At 38.2% G+C, this 26958-nt stretch overlaps 1 protein-coding gene across 4 annotated transcripts in view; it reads left to right on the top strand.

The window, feature by feature from the left end:
- The window catches only part of ZFPM2 (zinc finger protein, FOG family member 2), a 317280-nt gene that overhangs the window by 134947 nt on the left and 155375 nt on the right, over positions 1–26958 (top strand). For 3 of the 4 annotated variants that reach the window (XM_087747663.1, XM_087747644.1, XM_009469422.2), the window contains one exon: positions 25552–25670. In XM_087747663.1, coding sequence (XP_087603789.1) covers positions 25552–25670 — 119 coding nt within the window. Of the gene's footprint in view, positions 1–8334; positions 8474–25551; positions 25671–26958 lie in introns of those variants that run through there. The other variant, XM_087747670.1, reaches the window with a different exon arrangement.

The following is a 26958-nucleotide window of genomic DNA, read 5'->3' as shown; positions in this document are numbered from 1 at the left end:
TACTGTTCATATGCTTCCTCTGTACTTCAGAACGAGGGGTGACGTGGAGGCTGTATAAGTGCCCTTGTGTGGTTGCCTGGAAACTTTGGCCCACACAAGTGTCAACTTTCTTTCATGGTTATAAAGGAAGACTGAGCCTCACAGAGAGCTTTAGTCTTAGAGAAAAAAGGTCCTTGTGTGTTTTAAAACAAGTGTCTCACCAGGAGATAATGGTAGAGCAGTGGGTTATAAATGATGTATTTTGTTCACTTCGCCTTGATAATGGCACAAGGGAAAAAAAGTTCATCGCTCTCTTATCAAAATACTGTGACATTTCTCCTTCAACTGTAAAATTTCCTATCACATTCCTCTGCTGCAACAGCAACTAAATTTACTCAATTGTAGAGACTACATAATCTCTCATCAAAAGGTGTCTTTTTTATTCCTTCTTTTCTCCCTACTTATACTTCAGGAGAAGAACCAGGGTTGCTAAAATCACTGTTTTAACAAAAAAGTAAATTTGCTTTTAAGGAGTTTATACATTATCTAGTAACAACTGTGCTATGCCATGCAGGCTCTTTTTCTATCTTGGCCAAAGGCAGTACACCATTTTCTGTTATGTCTTTTTATGCTGTTCACATTCGTTCTTGATGATGTATTTTTAATGAAGCAAGTCACAGATGAAGGTGACTACTAATTGTTGAAGACCAAAAGCACTGAAAAACAGTTGAGCTTCTCTGGAGTGATGACTTATTTTCAGTGAGTACAGATTGCTGTTTGATACAAGGGATGGCATTTTTGTTTTCGCAAACAAGTATCTTTCTGTAGCGTTTCCAGCTTACAAAAGTGCAGATCTGTATGTTCTTAGGGAAACAGGTCCATTTAAGTTTTGGTTTGCCATCTGCCCGAAGTATGGCTCTCAAACTGTGCATCTCCATGGTTTGTAAGGTTGCTGTTCCCTCAGATGGGAATGGCCGTGCAAACACAGTCATGCTGTTCGGGGCCTGTCTCCTAAACGCCTGTTCAAAGCCAGCTGAAGTAAATGGGAAGTGACACCAGTGGGTTTTGGATAAGTTATGCCTGTGTCCAATACAGAGGAGCAGTATACTACTACTACATGTAGCAGACTATTTAATCTGCAAAAGTTGGTGGGAAACAAAGGTACAGTCACTTACAAAGTTATGGAAAACTGTTATCACACGGGACTTTTCTGTTTCCACGACTGTAATGGCAAACATCATAAAATAAAGTTTTTAAATCCAAAGTGTATGCCCATTTACATTTTGAGTGTTATTACTAGAATACTAAGGGTACTGAAGAATCACTAATGAAATTCGCAACTTTGTAAACCGGATTCCCATACTGAAAGTTCAACCATACAGCTTTTGCCCAATATCTTGCTCATATTAGTTTCTAATATGGATATATCAAAGAATCTTATAGAACTACAGGATACTGCTATAAGGAACTAAAATGTTAACAAAAATAAATAGTATTGCTAAAATGCAGAGGTAAATCTCAAGATGGAAACACATCTAAGAGAAAATAACAGCTTAGTGTGCATGTGGAGGGTAGCCTAGAGTCCAGACTGCAGGCACAAACCCATTTGGTTTCTTCCAACAGAGCAAATATTGAAGAACTGTTATAATGCTAATATAATGATTGACTCCTTACAATGGATCCTGCTCAGAGTTATAATGTTCTCAGAATTAATCTCCAGAGACATCTAGAGGATATGTGACATTCCCTGCAGGACTTGGAGCTGAGTACTTCTATAGTAGACTTCTAACAATAAGTAAAAAAACACATTAATTATGTGAAACTGCCCCAATACCAAATGAAGATGTGGATAAAACCCCTATATATGTGTAACTGTTCTGTGCCTGGCATGCAAATGTTCTGTTTCAATCAGCTGTGACATTTTTTATATTTTAGAGAAGAGTTTACTGCTAACTGGATCATCCTTTGGGAGAAATTACAAGTGAAGTAATACAGGGTTACCAATGTTTTGTGATATATATGATGACTGGGGGTGAAATTGGGGATAAGTGAAAGTTCATTTGATGTTGCATACTTCTCTTTCATAGTCACATGGTAATCTGTTGGAGGATATATTGTCTTTAATCACAGTCTTTTGAAACACAAGTTTACGGATGGACTGTTTGTGAAGTGCATGACATTGTTTTCATATTTTTCAAGAGAAGGCACAACCATCTGTTGCGTTTGAGAAACTGCAAAGGATATTTTTAAGCAAACTGCACTTTAATTAACAGTACTACTCAAGAAAAGCTCTTAGTTTAAAATTTCACATTTTTATTAGTTGAAACTGTGAGATTACATAGTAATTGAATTTTTATTTGCATTGGAATGGTCAGTGAAAACAGTCAGCATACCCAAGAAGTTTGTGCCTTTGCACAAATAGTCTTTGTTTCACAGGACTAGGGTCAGTGGTGCAGTACATTCACATATTAATCAATAAATGTATGCTTTAAATATTAATCTGTAAATGTATGCTGAGATCAGCCGGGAATTTTGTACACATGGCATCATGCTAAGTTAAAGCAAAATTACCAATGAGGAAAAGCAGCCTGCCGGTTACCTACGGTTACCTACTGGTTTACCTACAGTCCTAAGATATGGCACAAAAATCTACAATTCATTTTTCACTTGAAAATTGCCGAAAGAAACCTTTGAAGTAAATTTACACTTCCTGGAAACTGGGCAAGGTAACTTAACCACTACAGTTTCAATATTTGGTTGCCATCTCCAGGCTAGATAGTGTGGGGTGCTGGGGAGCGAGGGAGGAATCTGAAAAAAAGCACATTCTGGAATACTAGAAACGTGAGCCTGGAATACAGAAACATCGATCATGCTTTCTGAAGGCATGTCATAAGCAGCAAAATGGGAAAATCTTAACATCAAAATTAAGAGACTGTGGTAGGTGTAGCAGCCTCATATTCTCACCATGTGGCATTTCCTGATTGTACAACAGTTACTTGAGGGATCTTTGATTTCAGCTGCCAAAATAGAAACGGGGACTAAATCTAAGTAAACTGTCACACTTATGACAACTCAGTGACCTTAAACATGGTTCAAGGCTTTGCCAAACAAATTTGTAATACAATAGACAGGATATCCGAATAACTTTGGTTTAGTATGCCAAGTGCATAGCTGAGTGAGAAAAGAAAAGCAGGTGTCACCAGGAGACAAGAGGTACTTTTGCACCTTTGCATGAACAGGTATGCCTACACAGAGTAGACACAGATTGGTCAGTATGTTGCTTGATTGCATTTGGTGATGTTATGTATTTCACATGGCTGAGACCCAAAAAAAGAATAATATACAGGACAGTCTGACCTGGGTCTGGTCAACCCCCCCCCCCCCCCCATTCTTACCAGGGTAGCTGTGAATGATATCCATTTCCTTAGCAGTGTGAGCTGTAGGAAACATTGTGCCAATCTTTTGAAGACTATAGAGCCTTCTCGTTTGTTTGGGGTTTCAACACAAAGTGGCAACTTAAAGGTAGAATTTGCTTTACTATTTGTCCCAAGAATATGAAAAACATGAGCTTTGAGTTTATAAAACATGAGTTTTATAAAAACAAATTTCTTGGTTTTCATAGCAAGGCTTTGAATAGCTTCTTTGGTGTCTTTTAAAAAAATTATTTGGTTTATGGCTTATATTATTTTTTTCAGTAGTCTGTAAAAAGTGTACAATGGCTACAGACTATACTAGGGATACTTTTATGATGAAGAGATGAAAGGAAAGAAGATGACAAGTCTTGCGAGGAAAAAGTAATTATTTTTTTCTGAAAGCACTATCAAATTCCTGAATGAATATTAAGAAATATAGATTATTTAGATTTAGATCTAGAACCTTTAGATTTTAGTCAAATATCAATCAACTGTTACACAAAATTTACAGATGCATCCAGTTCAACTGCTTGGACACAAATGCTGTCAGACAGTCAAAACACGGCGTGGTGCTGTATATATATATATACATGGCAATCTCTAAACTACAGTTTATTAAACTTGTTACGGACAAGCAAGCCGAGTGTTGCCAGAATTGACTGACATCTTGAAGGCTGGGATGAAGTGCATATGAATGGAAAAGTTGGAAGTAGTTGCAAATGTCTTTGGGACAGAAGTCATGCAAAGATACATAGAAGGGTTAACTGTAAAAGGGGAAATGAATTGCGAAAAAACCAAAATAATCCATCTAGAGAACTTTGAAAACATTTATGTTGAGAAAAAGAAATTAAACATGTATTTGTTATGGATTTTGAAATGAATAAGTCAAGATGCTTGTTGCTACTTGAGGTGGATACAGTTGTATTAGAATCTTTAGATCGGTTTGCTGCAAGTGGCCATGCTTGCTGAATTCCATTTTAGCTACATATTTCAGTATCAAATGATAATACATTGGATGAAAGTAACAAAAATAAGATCAAAAAAAGAATTTCTAAAGGCTTTTCACACAGTACACAGTATGTTGACGAAGTATTGAGTGCGAGGTCGATGGTACTGTATGGGTAATTACAGTAATGCTGAATTTTAGGATTCTCTGACACTGGTTTTGTGGAAACCAAGAGAAAGGTCTAAGGAGGTGAGACTAAAGATGAATGAGAAGAAAGAAGAAAACCGAAAGACCCTTGTAAAAAGGGAATGATGCTCTGTGTAGTGCGAATAAACTTTTTGGTTTATTGTGTAAAAAAAAATTTTGTACTTGTAGCCATAAGGAGGTTTGATAGCAAGAGGTGTGTTAGGTTGGTAGAACAAATAACATCAGACAAGGTAAAAAGAGAAGGGATCATTGAAGGAAATGGAGACACACACAGCTCTTACTCCTGTGTTGCCTGTGTGCACACACTCTTGTGCGTGCACACGCTCCAGGGAAGAGAAGGGGAGAAGCTACTGGGACCCTGAGGAAGTTGCTTCTTTTTTTTTGCCTACACTTTTGTTTATGTGTAATACACAAATATGGAGCTGGGGCAGGGGTAAATAGCCCATGTAACCCTTCTCCTTACCCCCCTTCTGGCCCACCTTCTCCCAATTATTTTTCAAGTAGATCATCTGATTTACAACATAATTATGTTCTCTAATTAAAAACGCGAAACACAGGAGAAAGAAAATCACTTAGCATGGAAAATTATGGTTTAGAATTAAGGGTTCAGATATGTGAACATGCTATTGTGGGTTAGCAAGTTCCATACATTGTCTAACTGCTGGTAGCTGTCCATTAGTGTGCTTTAGGTCATGAATTCAGAGTGATTTGACTCAGTCCTTTGACCAGCATTCATTTAGCCAGCCTCTGTTTTCCCTTCTACAAGTTACAGCCCTCAAACCCAGTGCACATCTGCATTTAGAGCCTTTAGCAAAGAGATTTAAAGCCTCAAAAATGTCATTATGTACAAGAGGCATGCAGGGTGGGTGAGATAAAATAATTGGTAGCAACTTTTCTCCATTGGTAAGCGAAGGCCAACACAGCAGTTTAAACCCCAGAGCCTTCGGGCAGAACCTTAGAAAATGTTCTGTTATTAGCAATGTCTTTTGGTAGGTGAGTTGTATAAATGAACTCCTGAACGGTCGTTTCTTGGCGTAACTACTGTGAGTGTAAACATATACAAAAGGAAAAAAAGCAATGATATAAAACCCATAATGACTAGAATTTGTTGTCATTTCTTCTTTTAAAATATTCCCGCATGTTGAATGCTGCTTTCTTGCACGGTAAAGTGGATCACAGGAAATACATTATTGATTATGTTATTGTAAATCATGTGCAGGTGAGAGATATTTTGTATTATTACTTGTGCAGAGTCCAACACTCATGAGATAAAAAGGCCAAATGGGAATTTCACTTGATGGAGCCCTGCACATCAGATACGCTTCTGTCGGGGGCTGCCAGTAGTGCAGCAGAAATGCCAAAACGAGAGGTATTAGGTAGAAAACTCACAGCAGCCTGCATTTCTGGAACTGGACAACATGAATCAGGTAATCATTTGTATATGTCTATGTACAGTGTCAGCATTGTGGTGTTGAATGCAGGTGACGGGGCCTTCTAACAGATGGGAACTGATCTTTTTCCCTTGTTCTGTTTCACAGACCTAGCGCAGGAGAAGAGTCAAGCCTGCAAAAGCAGGCACTGAAGATTTTCAGGTATGTGATGTCGAATGCCTGAATTGCTGTAACAGGGGCACTTCAATTGTTTGTGCTGTCTCTAGAATTCCCAAAGCCTTTAGCAGTGCTCTCCATTATAAATAGAGATTTTTATTATTTTTTTTTAATTATCTCTTCAACTTCTGCAAACATTTTACGATTTTCTCCTGTAAAAACAAAAAGAAAAAGTGGAACAAGGGGACAAGGACAACTGTGAGGAGTTATCCTCAGCTTATTCATTGTACATGCTTTTGTATCATTAAAGGGACTGTGATACAGCAGCTGGCAGATTATGACTTCTCTTAGCTTCACGAGATAGTGCCAGGAAAGTGAACAGAGACATGATATACTGAGTCTAATTTATCATACTGTTTTTCTGCCTATGAAGTCTGAAACAGTGAAGTGTTTAGGTTGAAATACTGATCAAATTCACTGTTTCTAGAGGGTGGCTTTCAGGTTCAGTGGAATGGAGTGAGAATGAAAGAGCTGTTAAGCTGTCAGCAGCTGTTAAGCTGTTGGCATACCAAACTCCTGCAGAAAAAAAAACCCACACTTTTTCTGCACATAAAATACAAACACTTTCCTCCAGAAAATGTTGATAAAAAAGCCTACAATGGAATCCTAATTTGGACAAATATTTTGTAGTTATGAAGTCATTCCAGTGATCTGAAAATCAAAATGTATCATAGAATCATAGAATACCAGCTTAGAAGGGACCTCAGGGATCATCTGGTCCAACCTTTCTAGGCAAGAGCACAGTCTAGATGAGATGGCCCAACACCCTGTCCAGCTGAGTCTTAAAAGTGTCCAGTGTAGTTTTGAACATCTTTTTTTAATATGCTTTCACTTCCAAAACCAATCTCTCAGTTGAAATTGAACTTTAAACAGGCCCACTGATGTCCTCCACCTCTTCCATCCCAGTGTCATGCTGTGTGAGTGGTCCTCATGGTAAAGGTTGAAATGTTCTGATGTAGTGAATGTTATGTGTGTGCTGGAAATGACCATTGATTTCCTCTATGTATTTTTTTTTTCCAGAATCCACAATTTATCACCCTAAAATATTCCAGAGAAAATCACTGCGAAGTTTCACATTCATCACGGCTTTCTTTTTTTAAAGGAAGAATAGTAACTGTAAAAATTTACTTTTGCATATTCAAAAATGCCCTTGAAAACATGTTTGTGCAAAGAAGGAAGTAACTTCAGAGAGTAATTTGAGACACCTCAGTTTCAGTGGAAATCGAAAAACTAGTGAGAGAAGGTGAGGTGGTGATGGGGTGAGCATTCTGTGGGAACACTGCGAGAGTACACTGAACCATCATGTTGAACATGCAGGGCCTGACTGAAACCTGCTGAGGTCAATTAAAATCTTGATATTAATTTTCATAGGTTTCAGATTAACCTCATCTTTATTTTGTGGAATTATATTATGATGGATTTTTTTTTTTATCCTCAGGCTTACATGCTTCTGTCTTTGCACTGCTTGTTAAGTCTCCTAATAATGCTGGTTTTAATTTGGTGTTCAAGTTCCATTCTTCCCTGTGAGAAATACATTTATAATACAAATAGAAAGCTAGAAAACGGTTACCTGAAGGTGGTGATCTCATATGCAAAATGTTCTTTCCAAAATGCCAAGTTTCATCTGATGGAAATATTTAATAGTTTGACTCTCAATTATTTAAATAAACATCCTTTATTAAATAAAATTGCAAAAGTGGTTGGTGTGATAGTCTGTAATCATTTACTTGAATTACCCATCTTTGTAGATCTTTTTTCCGTTGTTCTGTCCACTATTGTTGATAATCTTGAAAAACTCTGCATCTGCATTTCTGGATGCCAGGCTATTTTAGGCTGTGTGTCTAAGAAAATATTAATTAGACTTATCTGTGGCACATCATTACAATGCATTAAGTTTATCTTTGTCTTTGCTATGCATAGGTACAGGTTTAATATTACATCAAATGACTGTGACTATATTCCCACAGTGGTGCAGCTGTATCTGCAAAGCTACATGGTCCCAAAAACTTGGGGAACTCATTTTCTATGATTCCCCACGAATCCACAAAGTAATGAAATGTATCAGTCTGAGGATAAGTTATGGGTATGGTTTTTTTTCATAATATATCTGGCAAGATAGCTCTGAATCAAATGGATAAATCAGGACTGTTTTTAGCCCTCAGATTTCATGTGCTTAGATGTCTGTAGCTGATGAAGAGCAGCGTGCCAGGAAGCGGGATTCTCACTGTGCCATCTCCCAGTCGATGCAGTCTGTATCCCTTGAACACTAAAAGGAAAATCACAACGAACCAGTCACTCTTTTTCAAGCTCTGTCTATACAGGTTGGTATTAATGTGGCAGGAGAATGTGTGCCAAAAGCACACTGTGGTACAGTATTGTTAAACTTGGAGTAAAGAAAGCTATGTGAAGGAAGCCATAAACAAAAGGGGAACCTTTATATTAGCCTCTCCAGTTAGAAGTCTTCCCTTAAAGTCAGGAATGTGGACTGGCCAACTGCCCTGGGGGCTAATTTAGACAATTTGGAATAGCTAATTCGAAATGTTTGAAGTAATGTCACTGAGAATTGTCTGCTACTAGCATTTCAATATTGCTCTATACAATAATTGTCTGTTTAATCAGATTACAAAAGAAAACATTGACTCCCTGTCTACCTGTGTCCAGAGGAGTTTTTGTAACCCGTTCTTATGTGCATCTTGTTCGTCATTCAGATTGTCATGTTATTTTGTAACCATGGAGAAGCAGGGAGGGATGCCTGTTGGTTGAATTTAGATTTCTCCGGCTGAGTGCAAACCAATTTTTGAGAAAAATGAGAAAACATTTCTTAATGTAAATTATACTGTCACTCCCTTATATCATCAGTGCAAAATGGATTTCTTTCCAGATCATCTGAACTGTATAATTAGCATATTGTTAAAGCATAGGTTTGAAAGCGCAAAATTGTATACATTTTTAGTGACTAAAGATAAATGCAGTTACATCAAAGTAAGTAATAATTAGTCAAATAATGAAAGTTAAAAATTTTGGATAGAACTGTGGCATTTTCTAACAATTTTAGCAACATTTTCTCTTAAAATTATTCTTTGCACAATTTTTTTTTTAATCTACCTGTGTTTTGAACAGGAATGGTTGAAGGGAAATGTGAATAACCATTGCTCCTAAAATGTTATAGCCCTTCCAAATTGGATGAGCCATGTTTGGAAGAGTACAGCATTTCGAGTTAATCATCAACTCCAGACATAGTGTGTGTGATTTTGGTGGTGTGCTCCCTCTTAACTTAACGAAGAATCTCTTTAACATTATTTTCTTACTCATATTCTCCTACTGTTTTGGTTTACAAAGGTAGGGGCTAATTTGACATAAATCATCTGGCAATCACAGTTTGCTTTCCCTTGCTATTTTCTGAATGGTTTGTATGCTTTAGACTTCAGAATTATCCATATGCTATATTGCTCAATAACATTTAAAAAAACCAATATGGTTGCTGGGTTTAATTCATTTATCTTGCCTGTGTATTTAGAGCATGTATAAAATGTAACTTCTCCATCATGTCACAAAAAGTTATTGCACTCTTGGGTTCATGAATTCAAGAAACATGACATAATAGACTGGCAAATATGGCCTTGTGTCTTCCGATGATGATCCAAATCCACCCACTTATCTTGATCTGCCTATATTGTTAACAACATGAGATGTCACACAACAAATTTTTCATTTTAACTGTTCTTTATGTACAGTGCAGCGTGGAATTTACTTTTTATTGCCTTTCGGAGGGAAGTATCATACCTCTCGGTGAAATAATGGTTTTGTCAGACACTGGTATCTTTATTGTGTAGTGCTTTTAAATTCTACACTATTTATACCAAGCTCTCTTGGCGCAGGACAGGTGAGATGTGATACCTCTGTTTCTCCATGAGAATACTTGAAGCTTTGTGGATACAGAATTGTGTTGTTGATATGATAATTGTGAGATCTGTGTTGTAGGTTTCAAACAGAATTATTTTGTTCTTCCAAGCTCTCGATGAATGTGCAAAATGTAAACAGCCACTAGAAATGACTGACAAACCTAAAGCTTCTACTCACAATCTTCATATTGATTTGCGTGCCTCTTCCTACCATAATTATACTTGTTACAAAGTGTAGACATTGATTTGCTGTTAGAGGTTTTATTACATTTGCTCATGACAGGGAGGAACAGCAGTAATTTTATTGCGTGCACTGCCAATGTTTAGTTGTCAGGAGGTGTCTAAATGGATGATTGTGAAAAAAGTCAAAGAATAATGCATGACTGTAAAACTCTTGGGATCAAAGAAGAATCTAAAAATTGGTGATACATTTGTCCTGGAATGACACTGAAGAGTGGGCTGCCACTCAAATTGAAATAATTTTAGTTGGTCTAAATATTTCTAGCAACATGACAATAAATTAGCAAATGAGATATCTGTATGCTTCAGTGGCAGGCAAGAAGGGTGTTGTGGAGTGAATGGTTTGCTTTCTTCTGTTACATGTAATATTTTGGAACAATTGAACTCAGTATTTCAAAGGGTATCATTTGCTATTTTGTGAGCGCTATTTGCGTGTGCTATTTTATCTGAGAGATAAAAAGCAGTATATAAGCAAATATTTTTCTACCTACATAAATTTGTTGATCATAATTATTTCAAGAGTAAAAACATGCAATGGTTGAATTTAGATAAATTCCAAAATTAAATTAAACCAATGACCTCAGACTTCAAATACTACAAATAGTACCTGCTATACTATATATAGCAGTCCTCTGTCTCTTTCTCTCTGGCTGTCTTTTCACTTTATTCAGAGGATATGGGAACTGAGCTTTGTTTAACTATTCTAAAAAATGATGCGGAGTGTATATCAGAAACATAATCAAAGCCCCCCTGCAAGCCTACTTGCCAGAGACAAAAGAGATGCAGCATATTTGAAAAGGGCATCCCTTTCAGAACACCAAGATATATTATTTTTTGCTATGTGTATTACAGTATCATCTAGAAGCTGTTGGTTTCTATTGACATGGAGTTCCTTTTGTCCTAGATACTATACTTTATAGATAAATAAAAGTGTGTGTGTATACATACATATCTATCTATCTATCTGTAATGTATATCTATGTATCTGTTTTACAGTTTTTACATGTATGTCTATACATGCAAACACAATAACAGTCCCCACTCTGGATTGCTTGCTATCTAAAAAGACAGGTCAATAAACGGTGAGAGAAAGGAAGTATTATTACTTCCAGAGTTACAGAGAGATTATGAGTGATTTTGAAGGTCCCATAGGAGGTACGTTTAGATCCAATTCACCGAGCCCAGATCTTTCTAGATTATGACTAAAACCTTCTCTGCAAGACTGGTTTTCTCTAAAATGCATATGTATCTCCTTTATTTGATAGTTTCTTGAAACTGTTTATTGTGATATGCATGAGTAAGTACTACATGGGAACTAGCAAAGGTTTGAGTTACCTGTTCATAGGAGTTTCTTTGGTACTGCTGTTTGAATATCTGTCTGTCTCTCATTTTAGAAAGCAACTTCCAGTATTTTTTATTGGTTGCCAAAAGGAGAAGACAGCATAAGCATAGAGCAAGTACTTAAACATGCCATGGCCATATTTGGCACAGTGGAAGACTTTGTAAGCTGCATGTGTTTATTTATACATATATTCTCACATATGTGTAAGTTAAGGTGCTAGTGGTACAACACAGCCATAGATGAGACTTATTTCTTCTATGAAGTTACCATATTGATTTAGAGTACTAGCATATTTATACTTGCTTACAAAAAGTGTGAAAAAATATAAAACTTGTATGGAGTTTAGTATGACATTTTTCCCCGATCATTATTAATACTTTCTTCTTTATTTGCTTTAAGTCAGTATGAAGTTTACAAACATGGAATTTCCTCTGATTTCATTATGACCTTACTGCTTCTACCATAATTTGAAAGGCCATATTGCTCTTAGTGTACATGCTTTCTAGTTTCAGCTTTATAACAGTGAAGTGCAGTATCAGATCCACTGATACACAAATCCGCACCATCAGATCCCACAGATCCATTCTGATATCATCTAGAGAACACTTGATCTTTCTTGAGAACCTGGATTGTTCACAATTCAGTAGGATGTATCCATAGTTTATTTCAATTTTATTGTTACTTATCTAATCCAGACAGTGTTCTTGGTAATTTTAGGAATAGGTCAAATACGGTCCCTGCCTTCTCGAAGGCTGCAGCCTAACTCAGGGGCAGTACCACAAGGCTTACTAGCATTACTTGGAGATAATTTAGGAATCTCTTCATGGTGTTTGCATAGAGACTTCAAAGCTGGTATCTGTCTGAAAAAAATATTTGGGAAGAGAAAAATGTGCGTTTATTTGAACAAGGGCAGCTGATTAAAAAGTAAAAATAAACATTTTCCTATATTTTATTAAGCTTCTACTCATGATAAAAAGTTTGGACTTTTTGTTTCCGGGTGAGAACTACTCCCTGGCTGTTACTTCTTCATCACTTAGCTTTGGCATGCTGTAACATTCTCCTCATGGACATCTACTTTCCCACCTAGATACTGGTACTGTTGTAGAAATCATTCACTTAGTAGCTCTCCTGACTCATGGTGGTGCGAAGTTAGCAGCAGGTCACTGAGGAGGTTCTGTTTGTGGACTGGAAAATAAGATCCTTTGTATTATTTATTGACTGTCTAAAGCATAGAGTTTACAGAGGTGCAAGGAGAAGAAATAATAAGCGGATGCAGTAAGAAAGATGCTAGTAACACAACTATTGCTAAGTCTGCCCAGTATGTTGGGGATGTCCACACTGAGTGATAAACAGTTTTTTGGTAGAATAAATTAATCATCTTCTTCGGAGTGTTGTGTTTCTGTGATGAGTACAGTCAAGAGAATAGAAAAGTTTAGACTCAGGTTGGTATCTGATGACTGAGACAAGATATAGATGTCAGTGAAAAGACTGTCAGCTTCTGAATTGCATCTGATGAGGGTAGGAAACAGCTTTTGGGAGTTTGAAGGGGCAGATTAGTCTTGGCTGGCAGACGGTCTGTGATCAATAGGAGAGGACAGAAAGCTAGAAACCAGTTGTGTGAAGGAAAGCATATGTGCCTTTCTCCTCTTGTTTTTCTGACATTTACTTCTGGACATTATTGGAGGCAGTCACTGGGACCTTGCGTATGACCCAATATTTGCCCTTGAGGAGGAACAGTGAGGCCACAGAAGGCAACAGGGGGAGGCAGATGAACTGGACAAGGAAGCAGTGTCCGGGAGACAGGAGACAGGATAGAAAGACGGCTTTTATGCTGAGGTCCTGGAATCTGCAAAAGAGTGGTCCAGGGTGCAAGGGGGCTGCATGGAGCTTCAAGCTTTTTCTAATGTTGGAAGGCTTGATTTTGAAACTGCTAACTGCACCATTGGATATGTAAAAGTAGAATTTGTTTGTCTAGATTTTTTTGTCCTTTTAAGTTAATGCATTATGTATCTTGTTAATGTACTTTCTTAACTGAGATGAAAACATATGGGGAAAAAACCTGGGAGAACAAAACTGCCCTTCTCCAAGACTCCTTGTGCAGCAAATTGTCTGTGCCTATCAGAAAGGAATCGTTAAGTTGAAAAGTATCTATGTACATCAAAATAATAGTCATGACTAAAATAGAAATTTTCTCTTTGAATTGATGCATGTGATTTTTTTTACTGGGGAGGAAGAGAAGGAGCAGGTACTTTTAGGGGAGTTTTTATGCTATTGTATTTAATTTTGTAAACTGCTGATTTTATTGGCAGGAGAATGAAGATGTCGACCTGCAGCCTTTTCAATATGATACTTCTCTATGTACTTAACTGTTTTAAGTTTGTATACTTAATACTCAGGCTATACTTCTTATATTCTTATAGTACATCACCATTGCAGGATAAGAAGAAGCTGTTATAAATTGACATTAGTATTTTTTAAACATCATAGTATAGGGGCAGTTTTAATGCTTGAAAAACAAAATAATTCTGTAGCCCAGATATATTCTGAGTTATAATTCTTTTGATCACTGTTGACACTGCCTGCTTAATGGCTGTGCCTTGCCAAAAATACTTTCCTACTTCTTCAAAATAATACATTTCTTCTATGTATTGTGTGAAGTTGTCAGAAGCAGTGATTGCAACTGTTAGAGAAAGTTAGGGCTCCTGTTGCCAGCACTGACTCACGCTGAGATCCTGAGCTTCTTATTTCCATTGAGGCCATAGAGGATGTGGACATGTTCTCAGTCATTGTTTACAGAGATATAGTCCAGGCTGTGAAGAGTCAGTCTCGGAAGGTCGTTCTCCAGGAGGAAGACAGTCTATGTCCTCCTGCCGCAGAACAGGCCCCATGTGCCAGCCGTGACTGTTCCTTGGGCTCCCCAGTCGCTGCGTCTGTCCAAGCAGCGATGGGGTGTTCAAAGCCTGCGCTCATAAAGGGGAAGGCAATAAGGCAAAACAATTTGGGATATGCTTTACATACATGCTGCCCCTGGAACTTACTCCTGTGAAGGTCAAGATCATTTCTGTACAGAAGGCTGCTGCAAGACCAATATTCTACTTAAGTCTTATGTAAGCCTCAGAGTAGGATTTAGGTAGTGCACAGGACCTGTGCTCAATCTCTGTTCAAGGGTTTATTTCACTCAGAGTTACAAGTCTGTCTTATAAGTGGGCATCAGTCTTTATATCGGCTTCAAAGTCTTGGCTATGCTAAGATATAGCTGCATGTGAAATCAGGGTGATACTCCAGACTGAGGCACTGAAGGAGCGAGTGAGGGTGCTCTGGTCCACGTCCAAAACCAGCAGTCAGTTCCTGTCTGGCAACAGTGTTAAAAAGCTGCGTTGGTCATTGCTGGTACTTGATCATAGAAGATGTAGATAAGCACATAACTCATGAGTGCTGGAGCAGTGCAGAGCCATGTGTCTGTTATGCATGGCCGTCCCCAGCAAGTGCAAAGAAATGATTAATTTGAATCTTGATACTGTACATTATAGTTATACTACATTTATCTCTATTTATAATAATGTTACTTTTCATATAAATTATAATGGATGGAACTATATACTGCATGCATGCAGTGGAGCATGGCATTCAATCTCCCCTTGTCCCAGTCCCCCTCTCATCTTCCTAATCTCAACAGTAGCTAGATCTTTTGGATGGTCACAGTAAACACTGATGAATTTGAGTCTTTGTTGAGATTTTTGGTTTTTTCTTGGTACTCTCCCTCTTTCAGAAATTTGTTGTGAACATTGAAAGGAAATAGGGAAATCATGTTAAAGCATCTGCTGCTTTTGCAAGACATTTGGGCAGTTTGGCTCACATACTCTGAGCTAGAAATCAGCATCTCAGCAGTGGTTTCATAGCTCTGAGCATGCATATCTGATAGAAAGCAAATAACTTCATCTGCTGTTACACAAGTGAGAGATGAAAATAGATCCTTCTCTCTCTAAGCATAAGTACTGTAAACTGAGAAGACACCACAGATACAGTCACAGATGATCTCACTGCTCTTGCTTTTAGAGTTAAGAAGAATACTTTCCAAAACATTTTTGTTCATTTAATACATTTCATGACGTCAATATTAATACAGCAGTCTTCATATTAAGTTAACTTTCCTAGCTTTCTGCATTTATTAACAACGCAGGCTACCTTGATGTTTTTCACTTTTTCCAAGTAAAAAAGAAATCCAACAATATTGGGTAAATATAAAAATGTCTATTAATTATTGTATTTAAATATATATATTAATGCAAATAATATTGTAAAAAGAAAATGTTAGCATCTTTCAGCTAAAAGGATTCCAAAAAGTCCTAGGGAAAGATTGGTGTAGGTGATGGTGAAATGTTTAATTTTCTTCCCACAGAATAGCATCTATCGTAGAAAGGGCTTCAGTCTGAGTTACATAAGCTGTATGTTCAATTGGTCCACTTTCTATTGCTTTACATACAATGCTCCATATACCTCTGACTGTATTTGAGCTATATGAAGCAACGAAAAAACAGACTCAGGACTGAAATGTCTTCGCATATATCAGGGGAGAATCTGCACACAAAGGGACATTTATCAGGGGCGACTGTTCTCTGCTGAGGAAAGGAGCATACCCAAGAGTCCAGAAACAGATGATGATCTTATCAAGAAAACCCTCTTCAGTAATATCATCAGCCTGCTCTTGCCAAGTCTGGCATTTCTGTATCATGTGTATTTGTGATGGAGAGAGAGGGAGCAAAGCTGTGCAAGCTACATGTAGCTGGGATAAAGTACCTACTCAACCCACTGAGTCTGCACAGTGTTATAATATAATTGGGAATCATTTTTGCCAGTATGGAGTGTCCATGTAAGAATGGAGTTTACAGTATTCCTCTCACAAAAAACTGCAGGGAGGGCTCTTCAGCTGCACTAGTTGCCTTTTGGGATTTTTTTCTGTATTTTTGCAAATATTTCTCCTCCAGTTTTATCTCAATATGTACAGGGAATAACAGACCTCTTGAACTGTGCATCCAGATATGAAGATGGAAAATTATTGACAAAGACAAAAATAATATTTTTTTTTCTTCTTGTATGAGATTTAGGCGTTGAGGTGTAAATTGCTCTTATAGTGAGTAGACTGAAAACTAAAGATAGGTTCTCCTAATTTCATCACAGGATCAGGATTTTGCCATAATGGCTGGGTTTATTTTGCCTCTGTCTGTAGACTAGATGCAGATATGAACAGAGTATTTTTCATATTATATGGAACTTTGAAGCAAGTGAAGAAATCTTTGGTATTTCTTAGCATATCTTGAGTAAATATCTTTTTCTTTCTACTTGTGTCTCTCATTTTTTTCTTTGAGCAGGTTTCTGTAAGTTCAGTGAAGCAGTCTAAATAAAGGAAAAGTCTATACAGCTGTGTAAGAGTCTGTTCTACTAAAAAGCTAATCAAACTTTAGCAGCAGTGTTCATTATGTACTCCTTCCTTTCTGACTTCCAAGAAAAAAACAGTACTTTTTGTAATAGTTCAGCTTAAGCCTTAGTAATTATTTTGATGTTATACTTGATGGACAATTATTATGTGGTTTTCCATGAGCTGTATCTTTAGTAATTACTCAATTTATGTGCTGTTTAACATTTTATGTAATTAATCGCCCTCCCTCCCACCCCACCCCCCAAAATACAGAAGTTGCATTGTCATTTCAAATTCATGCAGATGTGTTCATCACTGTAGGTCTATGCTTTTCTAACCTGGGATGGGATCTTGTGTTCCTACTAAGTTCTGTAGATTACAGGAGTGTGAGGCACTGTAGAAATGTAATTTTTTCCCTTTGTATTCACTTTATATAAGCAAATGAAAACTTTACAAATAGAGCACAAATCTGAATTTTTGAATTATCAGTGCATACCCTTCTTTTGAAACTATGGTCTCTGAAAACTCTGCTTGTGTTGCAAGACATAGTGCACCTTCACATCACTAAAGTTAGCTCTGCATTGCAGTTGGGAATCTGGAGCAGCTTTTGTGCTTACACCTAAGGTCACATCAACCAGGCTGGAGTACTATGTCAGTGTTGTGGTCATAGCCGGAGCCTAGTGTAAACTAAGTAACCAGTAATGAAACTTTTTCTCAGAAGAGTTTTGTAGCCTACATGGTGATCTGGCTGCTTGGAGGTAGAGAATGGGTTTGACCAGATGTCAGGTGAAATCACATCACTGCGTACAGTGTAGACACTCTTTAAGTGTTCGGTTTAGCCAGGATTCAGCTGAGCAATGAGGTATTAGAATAAGTATACTTTATTTTGGTGGTTTAGCTTATGAATTAAGCACTGTAACGACACATATGCCTTGGCTAAAAAAGGATAATAGTGTTGACATTCTGTTTCTAAATGCGAATTCATGCACTTCTGTCCTTATGGTTCAGGCTTGGAAATGTATATGTCTTCTCTCACTCTGGCAAGGTTTCTGCATCCCTCTTTTTCTTGAATATCTTCTGTTCCCATTTTTCCAGACTGTGGCTTTGTATCCTGATCAGACCCAGCCTGGGTCTTCAAATGGTTCCTTCCCTAGACTTCCTCTCTCTTGCCTTGTTTTTCAAATTTATTCCCCCCGCCTCCTTCTGTGGTCTTTTTTTTTTTTCTGAAAATCTTTGTCTAGTCTTTCCCTATCCTCACTTTCAAAATATTATTTCCTTCCCTTTATTGTCCATTTTAGGACAGCGCTGTTGCAGATAAGGATAGCACCTGCACTCTCTGCCATTTGCAGTACTAGCAGCAGGTAGGAGAGATAAAGAAACTGCTTCTGACTTTCGGGGCTCTAAAGAAAGGCAGGGAGCAGCAAGATTTTTTTTACGGAAAATGGAGAAGCCTTTTCATTTGTCATCCTTACCTAGAGTGCACAGCTGCCCTGTGGGAGCATTGGGAAGATGGGGCAACGTTAGGCAGCTCAGTTAGGAATGAAACAGCATGTGGCAGCTTCTCCTGCATCGTGTTTGCTATCTAGACCTGCTTCTAAGCATAGGCAAAGGAGAGCAGTAGCTTAGAGCAATAACTACCTGTGGGCTATCCTTGTGTCTACTTCTCTCGTGGCCATTGGGCTAAGAGGTCTGGTTGACCTTAAGAGGGATGGGACCAGGGAGGACCAGGGTTAGGGGGAAAAGTTGCTGGGGGTTGGCAGCAACTTCAAAGAAAAGAAGAAGGCTGCTCCATTCAGAAACCTGCCGCCCTCTCAGTGGCAGCAGAATAGCAGCCCTTCCTCCAGGGGGACTCCACAGAGCTGTTTTGTCAGCTTTCAGTCTGAAGTCTGTTCCTCCTTCCATCCTTCTCATCCTAATAGTGGCCTGGCTGTATTTTCTCATCTTTGAGGCAGCAAAATTAAATTTTGCCTTTGCTTCTGGACAACCTGAATAACCTCTGGTTTTGCCAAGACCCCTGTGAATGCAATTTTCATTGCAAAGCAAATTGTAAAATTCCTTTTGAAGATTGATTATAATTTAGTTCATTACTCTTTGGACTCTAGTGTCAACTTGTCTCATGGGTACTGTGTGTCTTTCTAGTACGATAGTTACAGTTCTTGTGCCCCACAGCAGACCTGCAGTGCTGCAAAACAGATTGTACCCTGACACCCCCCAGACCTTCTCGCTCCAGAGTCAGTGCACTGCAGAACGGGTACAGTGCTGCCCGTTGTGGAGAGATGTGAGAATTAGGTAACACAGTGTATGAAATCCCTGACAGACAAACATGGTAATGTGAGATGGTTGGTCATTTTCATAGCGTAGCTGTGTGAATTGTCTCTTCCCCAACGTTCTTCCACAACAGCAGGGGCAGCCATCCAGTCAGTGCTGGAAGGGGATGCAGTACTCATTCATTCATCATGAAGTGCCATGGCTTAGCATATTTTGGGTTAGTGCTTCAGACTCAGTTACTTGTTTTAGAGTTTTGGGCTATTGGATGAGTCCTGTGGAAATCGAATGTTTCTGTTTTGCCACCTCCATTGTGTTATCTTTTCCAGTGCAATTACAAGCTAATTCAAAGCTCTTTGTGCTAGGCTAATAGCTTCTGATTCACTGCTGTCAGCCAGTACCTCTTTGTGCACTTTTCATACTGCTTACCCGTCCCCCTACCACTTACCTATGAAGAACATTTATTTTTTCCCTGAGTAGAGGCTCATCATAGGCAAATCATTAATGGAACATCAAAAAGATCCCATCTGTTAGAGTTGCATATGGCTAAGATCACAATTATCAAAAGTCTTTTTTTTTCCCCCCCCATTCTTATCCGCACAATAAATGTAGTTGTCAGCAGGATAAGTTCACGCATCGGATAAGGTCACAATTTCATTTAGTGACAACTTCCAACAGCGTGAACTTACAAGGTTCGATTTATTAAAGAGTCAGAAAGGATAAGATCACTGCATGGCCAGCCTGATTTATCAGGGTTTGACTGGAGTACTTGAATAGAGAATGTCGTATTTCAAGTTTATGTTCAAAACTGTAGTTTAGTGTGTGTTATGTCTCAGAGACTTGAAAATTGAGGGAGGAGAATTTAGAGGAGGTATCTCAATAATGCAGTTTATGTCTGCCAAGCAAGTGTATGAGCATTTAATATCGGAGATACCTTGTTAGGAATCACAGAAGTGGAAAGGGTATAGTTCCCTGCTATCAGTGAACTGCTGTGTGCAAATGTACACATATTAGTTTGTTATAATGGAGGTAATCACTAGTCAAATATTAATTGCAGATTCTTCCTGTGCATACAGGACGGCAGGCAGATCTTGGGCTCTGGGCTGGGCAGCGCTTAAGAACTTCTGAAAGTGTTTTTAACTTGCTCGCTCTGACTTCAGAGCAGTCCTTCTTGGAAACTACAACATATACTATTTCTCTGCCATGCAAAAATATTCATTAGAGAGCCAGACGGCTGTGCACTGGAAATATGCAAAGAAGGAGCCATTTGCTAGTGGAAATTGGTAGAGCCTCATGATGTCAAATAACCAATCTCTAATTATAGCAAAGGAAGAGCTTACTCATTCTTTTTAACTGACTCCACTTAGGAAGCCATTCCTGATTAAAAAAAACCTACTGCCAAAGCTATCAGTGACTTGCTCAGAAAAGTTAAACATTCATAAATCTGGATATGCTTACTTCTGAACAAAGTACTTCACTTTTTCTCCCCCAAAGCGTTGTTCATCGTTCACCTTCAGATGCATTCCTTTTTTTCTTATTCCAGAATGGAATGAAAGCCAGTATTATTTTGTTCAGAAATACTATTTATAGTTGAATTCTTGTGGTATTCGAACTGTGGTCAAATCTTATTAAAGGCCAAAAGCTGTTGTTGGGTTCCTGTGTACACTACATGTTTTGTGGAGTTTTTTTAAATTATTCTGATTTTGCTGTAAAAGAAGACAAGGCTAAACTGACCCCTCTACCTTCTATTTTATGCAAGCCCAATGTGGCATTTCTAAAACAATATGTATATGTAAGAAAAGACTGCTAAGTTGAGTCCTTTCATTCTGATTTTGTATCCACCAAGGTGGCCTAATATCTTAAAAGCCATGGGATGTTTTGTAGCTGTACTAGTGAGTCATGACTTGAGGCTTCTTTCACAGTGCAGCTATCATAAGTCTTTGAGTAATCACAGACTTTAAAAGTATGCTACATCAACAAGATAAGAGAAACAGCCCACAGCACTAACAGCATTATCTTTTACCAAAATTGATTAGCCCATACTATGTGTCTCAAATATTTTGTATAAACTTACTCAGCAAGCTGGAAATAAGTGTTTTCCTGAAGAGTAAGCTGAAAAAAAAAATACTTTGTAGCAAGGAAAAGGGAAGTAAATATCACTAAATGGAATGTCTCTTAAGTATTTTTTTTTACCTAACTCACAAAAACTAAAAGCAGGGCATCACTTCCTCTCTACTTACATTTCTTAGTGAGTGCTGCTTCTGTTACGCTTCTTGCTGCCCTTTTCAATTGGATGGTTGACAAGTCTAGGATGAAGACAGCAAAATACAACTGCTTCCCAAATTTGCCATAGGAATGGTGAATCCCAGGGGTGTGTATGAATTCTGTATATTATAATTTGCTGTTATGTGAAGGAACATTATGTTCAGTGTTCAGTACTGAAGTGGACTGTTGCAATTGCTGATCCCTAGAAACTCCTAACGGTGTTTGAAACAGAATTTTCTGCTTGTTGTGGGCTGGAGCGCAGATTAAAGGCAGCTGCAGCAGGTTTTCATCCTTTCCTTCCTTTTCTCCCTGCTCATTGAGATCTCCATGGACAGGCACCTGTGAAAAGGCAGTACCAGCTGAGTTTTTACACTTCTTACTGCAAGTGGTGAAATGGCAGTAAAATATCTGCTCCTCTTCCTTTTCCTGATGTAATCTGTGAAGGTGCTGAGCAGTTGTGCAGGGGATGGTAGCTGCTGAGAACACTTTTGACTTACATCTGAACTTCTTCAGAGGCTAAAGGGGAAAATCTTGTCTTGCTGACACACTTTTCCAACTCTCTTAATTAAGAATCACAGGGTGAGGTTCTCTTTTTTTTTTTCCATCAAACTCTCTTGAGATCCCAAGTTGCTCGAGGCCACGGGTGTTGTACCACTTAAACCAGCGTCCTCCTGGGAAGTGGGCAATGAGCAGAGGACAGCCCCGTTCTCGTCAGCGGGAGACCAGGCCCATCTGTTACCACAGTTTTGATACCATTCACCAAATAGGAAATTTCAGAGGAGCAAAATATTGTAAATGAATGCAGGAAAGTTGCAGGCTTCTTACTCCAGGGTCAGGGGAATTCAGGAGAGGATTTTTAATAGTGACATTTGTAATCTTTCTTCTACAAACCCTTGTACCAGCCCCTGGCCTTCCTGCTTAGGGCAGACAAAGGAACGTATACAGGGATTTTACAAAAGATGCAGGCTCTGGTAGGAAAAAAGAAATAATCTTAGCAGGTGCTTGTAGACCCTGATGTGCAGTGTTTTTTTTAACTTACAGCTCTCTTAGTATTAATTTTTCCCCTAAACAAACAAAGATTTTCAGGTAAAAAAAAAATCTTTGCCAAGGATCAAATTGTAATGGGCTGCACCTTGTACAAGCGTAGCCAAAATGTCTGTGTTTGCCAAAACATATGAGCAGATTATCCTTCCCAACTCTAACATTCACCCATAGTGTTAAAATGGCTGCTGGTCATGGTGACCAGAGAGAAATGTATCTTTTTTGGAGAACTATGATCAAGGGAAACGGGAAGGTTATGCAGTAAAATGGGTTGTAACCTTGTCTGCAGTCTGCTACTCGGTCATGGTGTTCTGAGCGGAGGGGAAAATACAGTAGCTTCAGTACAATTCAGCATGATGTTACCCCATCTGTAGAACATTTCAGTGTATTCATACATATTAAAATGTATTGCCCAAACTACAACTTGGAACTGTAACAAAAGAGAATAAATGAGAGAAAGAATCCACATTACCTTATTTAATTATCAACTGCAGGAAAAAAATACAGTTTTGGAAAATAACTGCTTGTTTTTATGTTTGCCTCAAACCTGAACTACTTACCAGTTATAAGATTCATGTTATTAATTTTATTTAAAATATAAAGTGTAATGATGTGTACCTTAAAACTTAGGTAGGCTTTTGGATATCACTGGATGATCTGCCCTAAGTTTGTCGTTCTTAATCCATTAAAAGACAGGCCTGCTTGTAAATCCACAGGTACAGATAAGGAGTCACTGTTTGACTGTGTCTGAACCCTTTTCAAATGAAAAATGTCAGTGGCAGAAAGGGAGGCTGAATTATTTTTTAAAAGGGTTTTCAAAGATTCTCATGATTCCTCTGGTATCAGTTAAATGTGACATGTCCATAGACATGGCTGTTTTTTAGTCTGTAAAAGCAAGCGAATGCTACAGTTTTCATCTCTATGTAGAGAGAAAATGCTGCAGTATGCCTAAGTGATCAACGTGTTACCTTGCAATACCAGAAAGATTTCTCTCGTTCGTAATTAACATATAAAGAGATTGTTAAAAGTTAATACAATTTGTAACAATGTGACTGTGAGAGGGAAAAAGTGCTTTTTTTTTTTTTTTTTTCTGTTTGGAGGCATATATATTAAGTGTGTAAATTAGATATAATTAATCCATAAGCTTTCCTGCTCACATAGTGCCTTTTAAAATGCCATAGCACTGTCACAGTGAGGACTCACCCACATACATGGAAGCTTTTGTAAACTGATACAGCTCTATTTCCTAGATTTGTTCCAGTTTGCAGGAAGGATCTGATGCACAATTTTACGTAGAGTAGTTTTGTAATCTGCAACACTCAGAGGTGAAATTTAGATTTCTGTGCTTGAAAATGGAAGCTGGAGCCAAGTCTTCTCTTTGGAAAATGGTTGAGATTAACCCCTGCGGACAAGAAAAACCTTCACAGCCTGGCTGTAACATAAATCCAGGCATCCATGGGAATGGTTAGCTTGGGGAAGTCTGTGGAGACTGCCTGCAAGCCAGGGGCAGTTACTCACTTCCTCCGGCCCAAGGTTCATTTCACAACAACTGCCAGTTCGAAATCTGGGACGAGTTGACTTCTTGCACAGTTGGACTTCACCCTGTTTGTGGAAAAGCACCATCCTGATTTGGGGTAGAGTTGTTGAGAAGGGACGTGCTGATGCAAAAGGCAGGAATTACTGTTGCATCTGGTTGGTATGGAAAGGGATGAAGGGGCTTTAGCTTGCAGGGAAAATGGGTTGGGAGAAATCACAGCTGCAGCGAGGTTGGGGTCAGCTCTGCTGCTCATGAGAAGAGCAACAGATTTTCAGCCTTCCTTCAGGAAGGTCCAAGCTTGGAAGTGCAACAGCGTGTTAAAATTCCGTTAAACGTCTAACGAGAAAAGCACAGACCAGTCTCCTCTTGTTCCATTTTATCCTCCTAAAAATTTGAAACCAGAATTTATTTGAATTGTTTTAGAAAAGAGTGTTAGAAATTGTGTATCTAAGCACAACTGTTACTACATTTTTAACTGAAACATTTGTTCATAGAAAAATAGGCTTATTGAAGAGACTGCTCTCAAAGAAGGGTTGTGCAGAGTATTTTTTTTTTTTTAAATGTTGGGGAGAAAGGTGCTGACTGGATTTTATTTTTCCTCCGACAGTAATGGTCACTTCCGTATTATTCTTCTTCTTTTCACTGGAAAACCCCAGAAAAGTTAAAGTGAGCTAAAGTAACAATTTCACTTTTAAGGGTTAACTTTGAAGTCCTTGCTTTCAAAAATAAAATTTGCTTTGAAAAATGCACTATACCCCCCATTGCTTTTACATATTTTGTGTTAAAACCTTAAGCTAACAATGTGAACTATTTTGGGTCTAATTCTGAAATGTTACTGCCTGTAAGACCTCACTCGGTTTAAAATCCTTGTATTTTTAGTTGTAGTAAATGTTTTTAGTAGTTTCTTCAAAATTAGTAGAGTTGTTTTGGGTTTATGTTGCTATAAAGTATGTCTCAAATTTTTAGTAGCTGGCTGCTTCAGAATGTGGTCTTGTGACAGCAGAATGCATCAAGGAGGTTACTGCACCAGGTGTGGCTGCTATTGCACTCTCTCCTTTCAGCTATCATCTCCTCCCTCCACAGCATTTCTTAAGAACTTTTATGAAACTGCTATTCTGAATAAAAATGCCTTCAAACTCTAATGCATGTGAAAAGATGCAGGAAAGGAACGGGACTTTCTAAACAAAATTTGAATATAATTAAAAGGGAAAAAGGTTTGTTTTTCTTTTGCAGGATGACAAGATCAGTTGTTTTTCAGACAGGCATAATTAATTCTCATTATATGGGTCCTCAGAACATTGTGCATATAAAGTCGACACAAAGGCAGAGGTGGTTGTTGTCAAGGCACAAGTGAAAGTACTCTCAACACTGCTTGTTTCCTTTGTTTGCAGGAGAGTTGGAGGTGGTCCAGAAAGACGGGGAGCGCAAGATTCAGAGCCGGCAGCAGCTTCCGGTTGGAACAACATGGGGGCCGTTTGCTGGGAAGATGGATCTGAATAATAACACCTTGGTATGTAGATGCTCTGAGGCGCTTCGCTTCGTTATATTGTGTGTCGTCCTTTAGGGAATAGCCTGAATTACTACTCAGCCGGAGCGTTTGAAAACAGGCATTGTTAGCTTTCACAGGCAGTGGTATTTGGCTCTTTTCCAATTAGTTCATCTATGGCAACCGTCCACGTAAAGTTATTTGGAGCACAGGTTAATAATATTTAACTTGTTATTTTACAGAAGGGAAATGTCACTTCCTTGTTTGCTGAACCAAGCTGTTGCATTTCAGTAGTAATATCTGATTTTTTAGTGGCTTTTTAAGTTTTTCGTAGTATTAATTGCTGAATACTTAATTTATGTTGATGGATGGTATAGAAAATAAATAGCTACATTATTTTAGGATAAAATTCATTAAATTTGCCTTAATGTTAATGTTACTGAACATAGCAAGATTTTCTGTCAGAGTAAAATTGGTTTGAAAGTTATCAAATGGCACCTGTCATATAACATATTCTTAATTAGCCTTGTTTTTTATTCTGGTTGCAGAAAGTATGTGGACCATATTACTTAAAAGTAATGCTTCGCTGGTCTCAGTTCAGTGCACTGAAAATCATGTCATTCCTAGGCCTTCATTTCATTTTTGTTTGTATAGGTTTTAAGTCTGAGCTTCAATATTATTTGTATATAGTTCAGATTGATTTTTTGAGAATATCTGGAAAGGTGACCCTATATTGAAAAAAAGCAACTAATATCTCTAGAAGAAAGGTTTAGACAATCTTGGAACATGCATTGCCCTGTGGGATACTTCCGAAGAACCATTATCTTCAGCTGGATCACTGTTTGCTATTACAGGCTTTGCATGAATGTATTAGCATAAAGACCCATGGAACTGTTTCACAGAAGTGTATTACATACATTCGGGGTACATACATCTGTGCTGTAAATGGAGAAGCTGAGCTTCCCAGTGTTGGGGATATTGTCCTGCCCTTGGAGGACCTGAAGAGAGTGAGGAGTGCTGAGTTGGTAAAGTACCACCTGGGACAGTGTGAGAGAGGGGTTATGTGGACCTGGGAGAAAAGGGAGGAAACTGATAGTCTTTAACTCCTCCCTGGAGAACCTATGCCTATCTATTGGAGTTCTTTTTCTAACGGCTTGCTGGATAGCATGCATGTTACTTTCTGTAAATATACATATTAAAATTGTAGTGAAGCATTATTCTCTTATGAGTACATAGTAGCCATTTATGATCTTGATATTTTGTAGACTCTTTAGCATAATTTGTTAATCAAAAGGTGCTAACAAGATGTTAC

The sequence above is a fragment of the Nipponia nippon genome, unplaced genomic scaffold, assembly GCF_047370975.1.
Source record: "Nipponia nippon isolate SJK-2023a ecotype South Korea unplaced genomic scaffold, ASM4737097v1 scaffold_1, whole genome shotgun sequence".
Lineage (NCBI taxonomy): Eukaryota > Metazoa > Chordata > Aves > Pelecaniformes > Threskiornithidae > Nipponia > Nipponia nippon.
The sequence above is the reverse complement of the archived record's forward strand: the minus strand, read 5'-3'. Positions and strand labels throughout refer to the sequence as shown.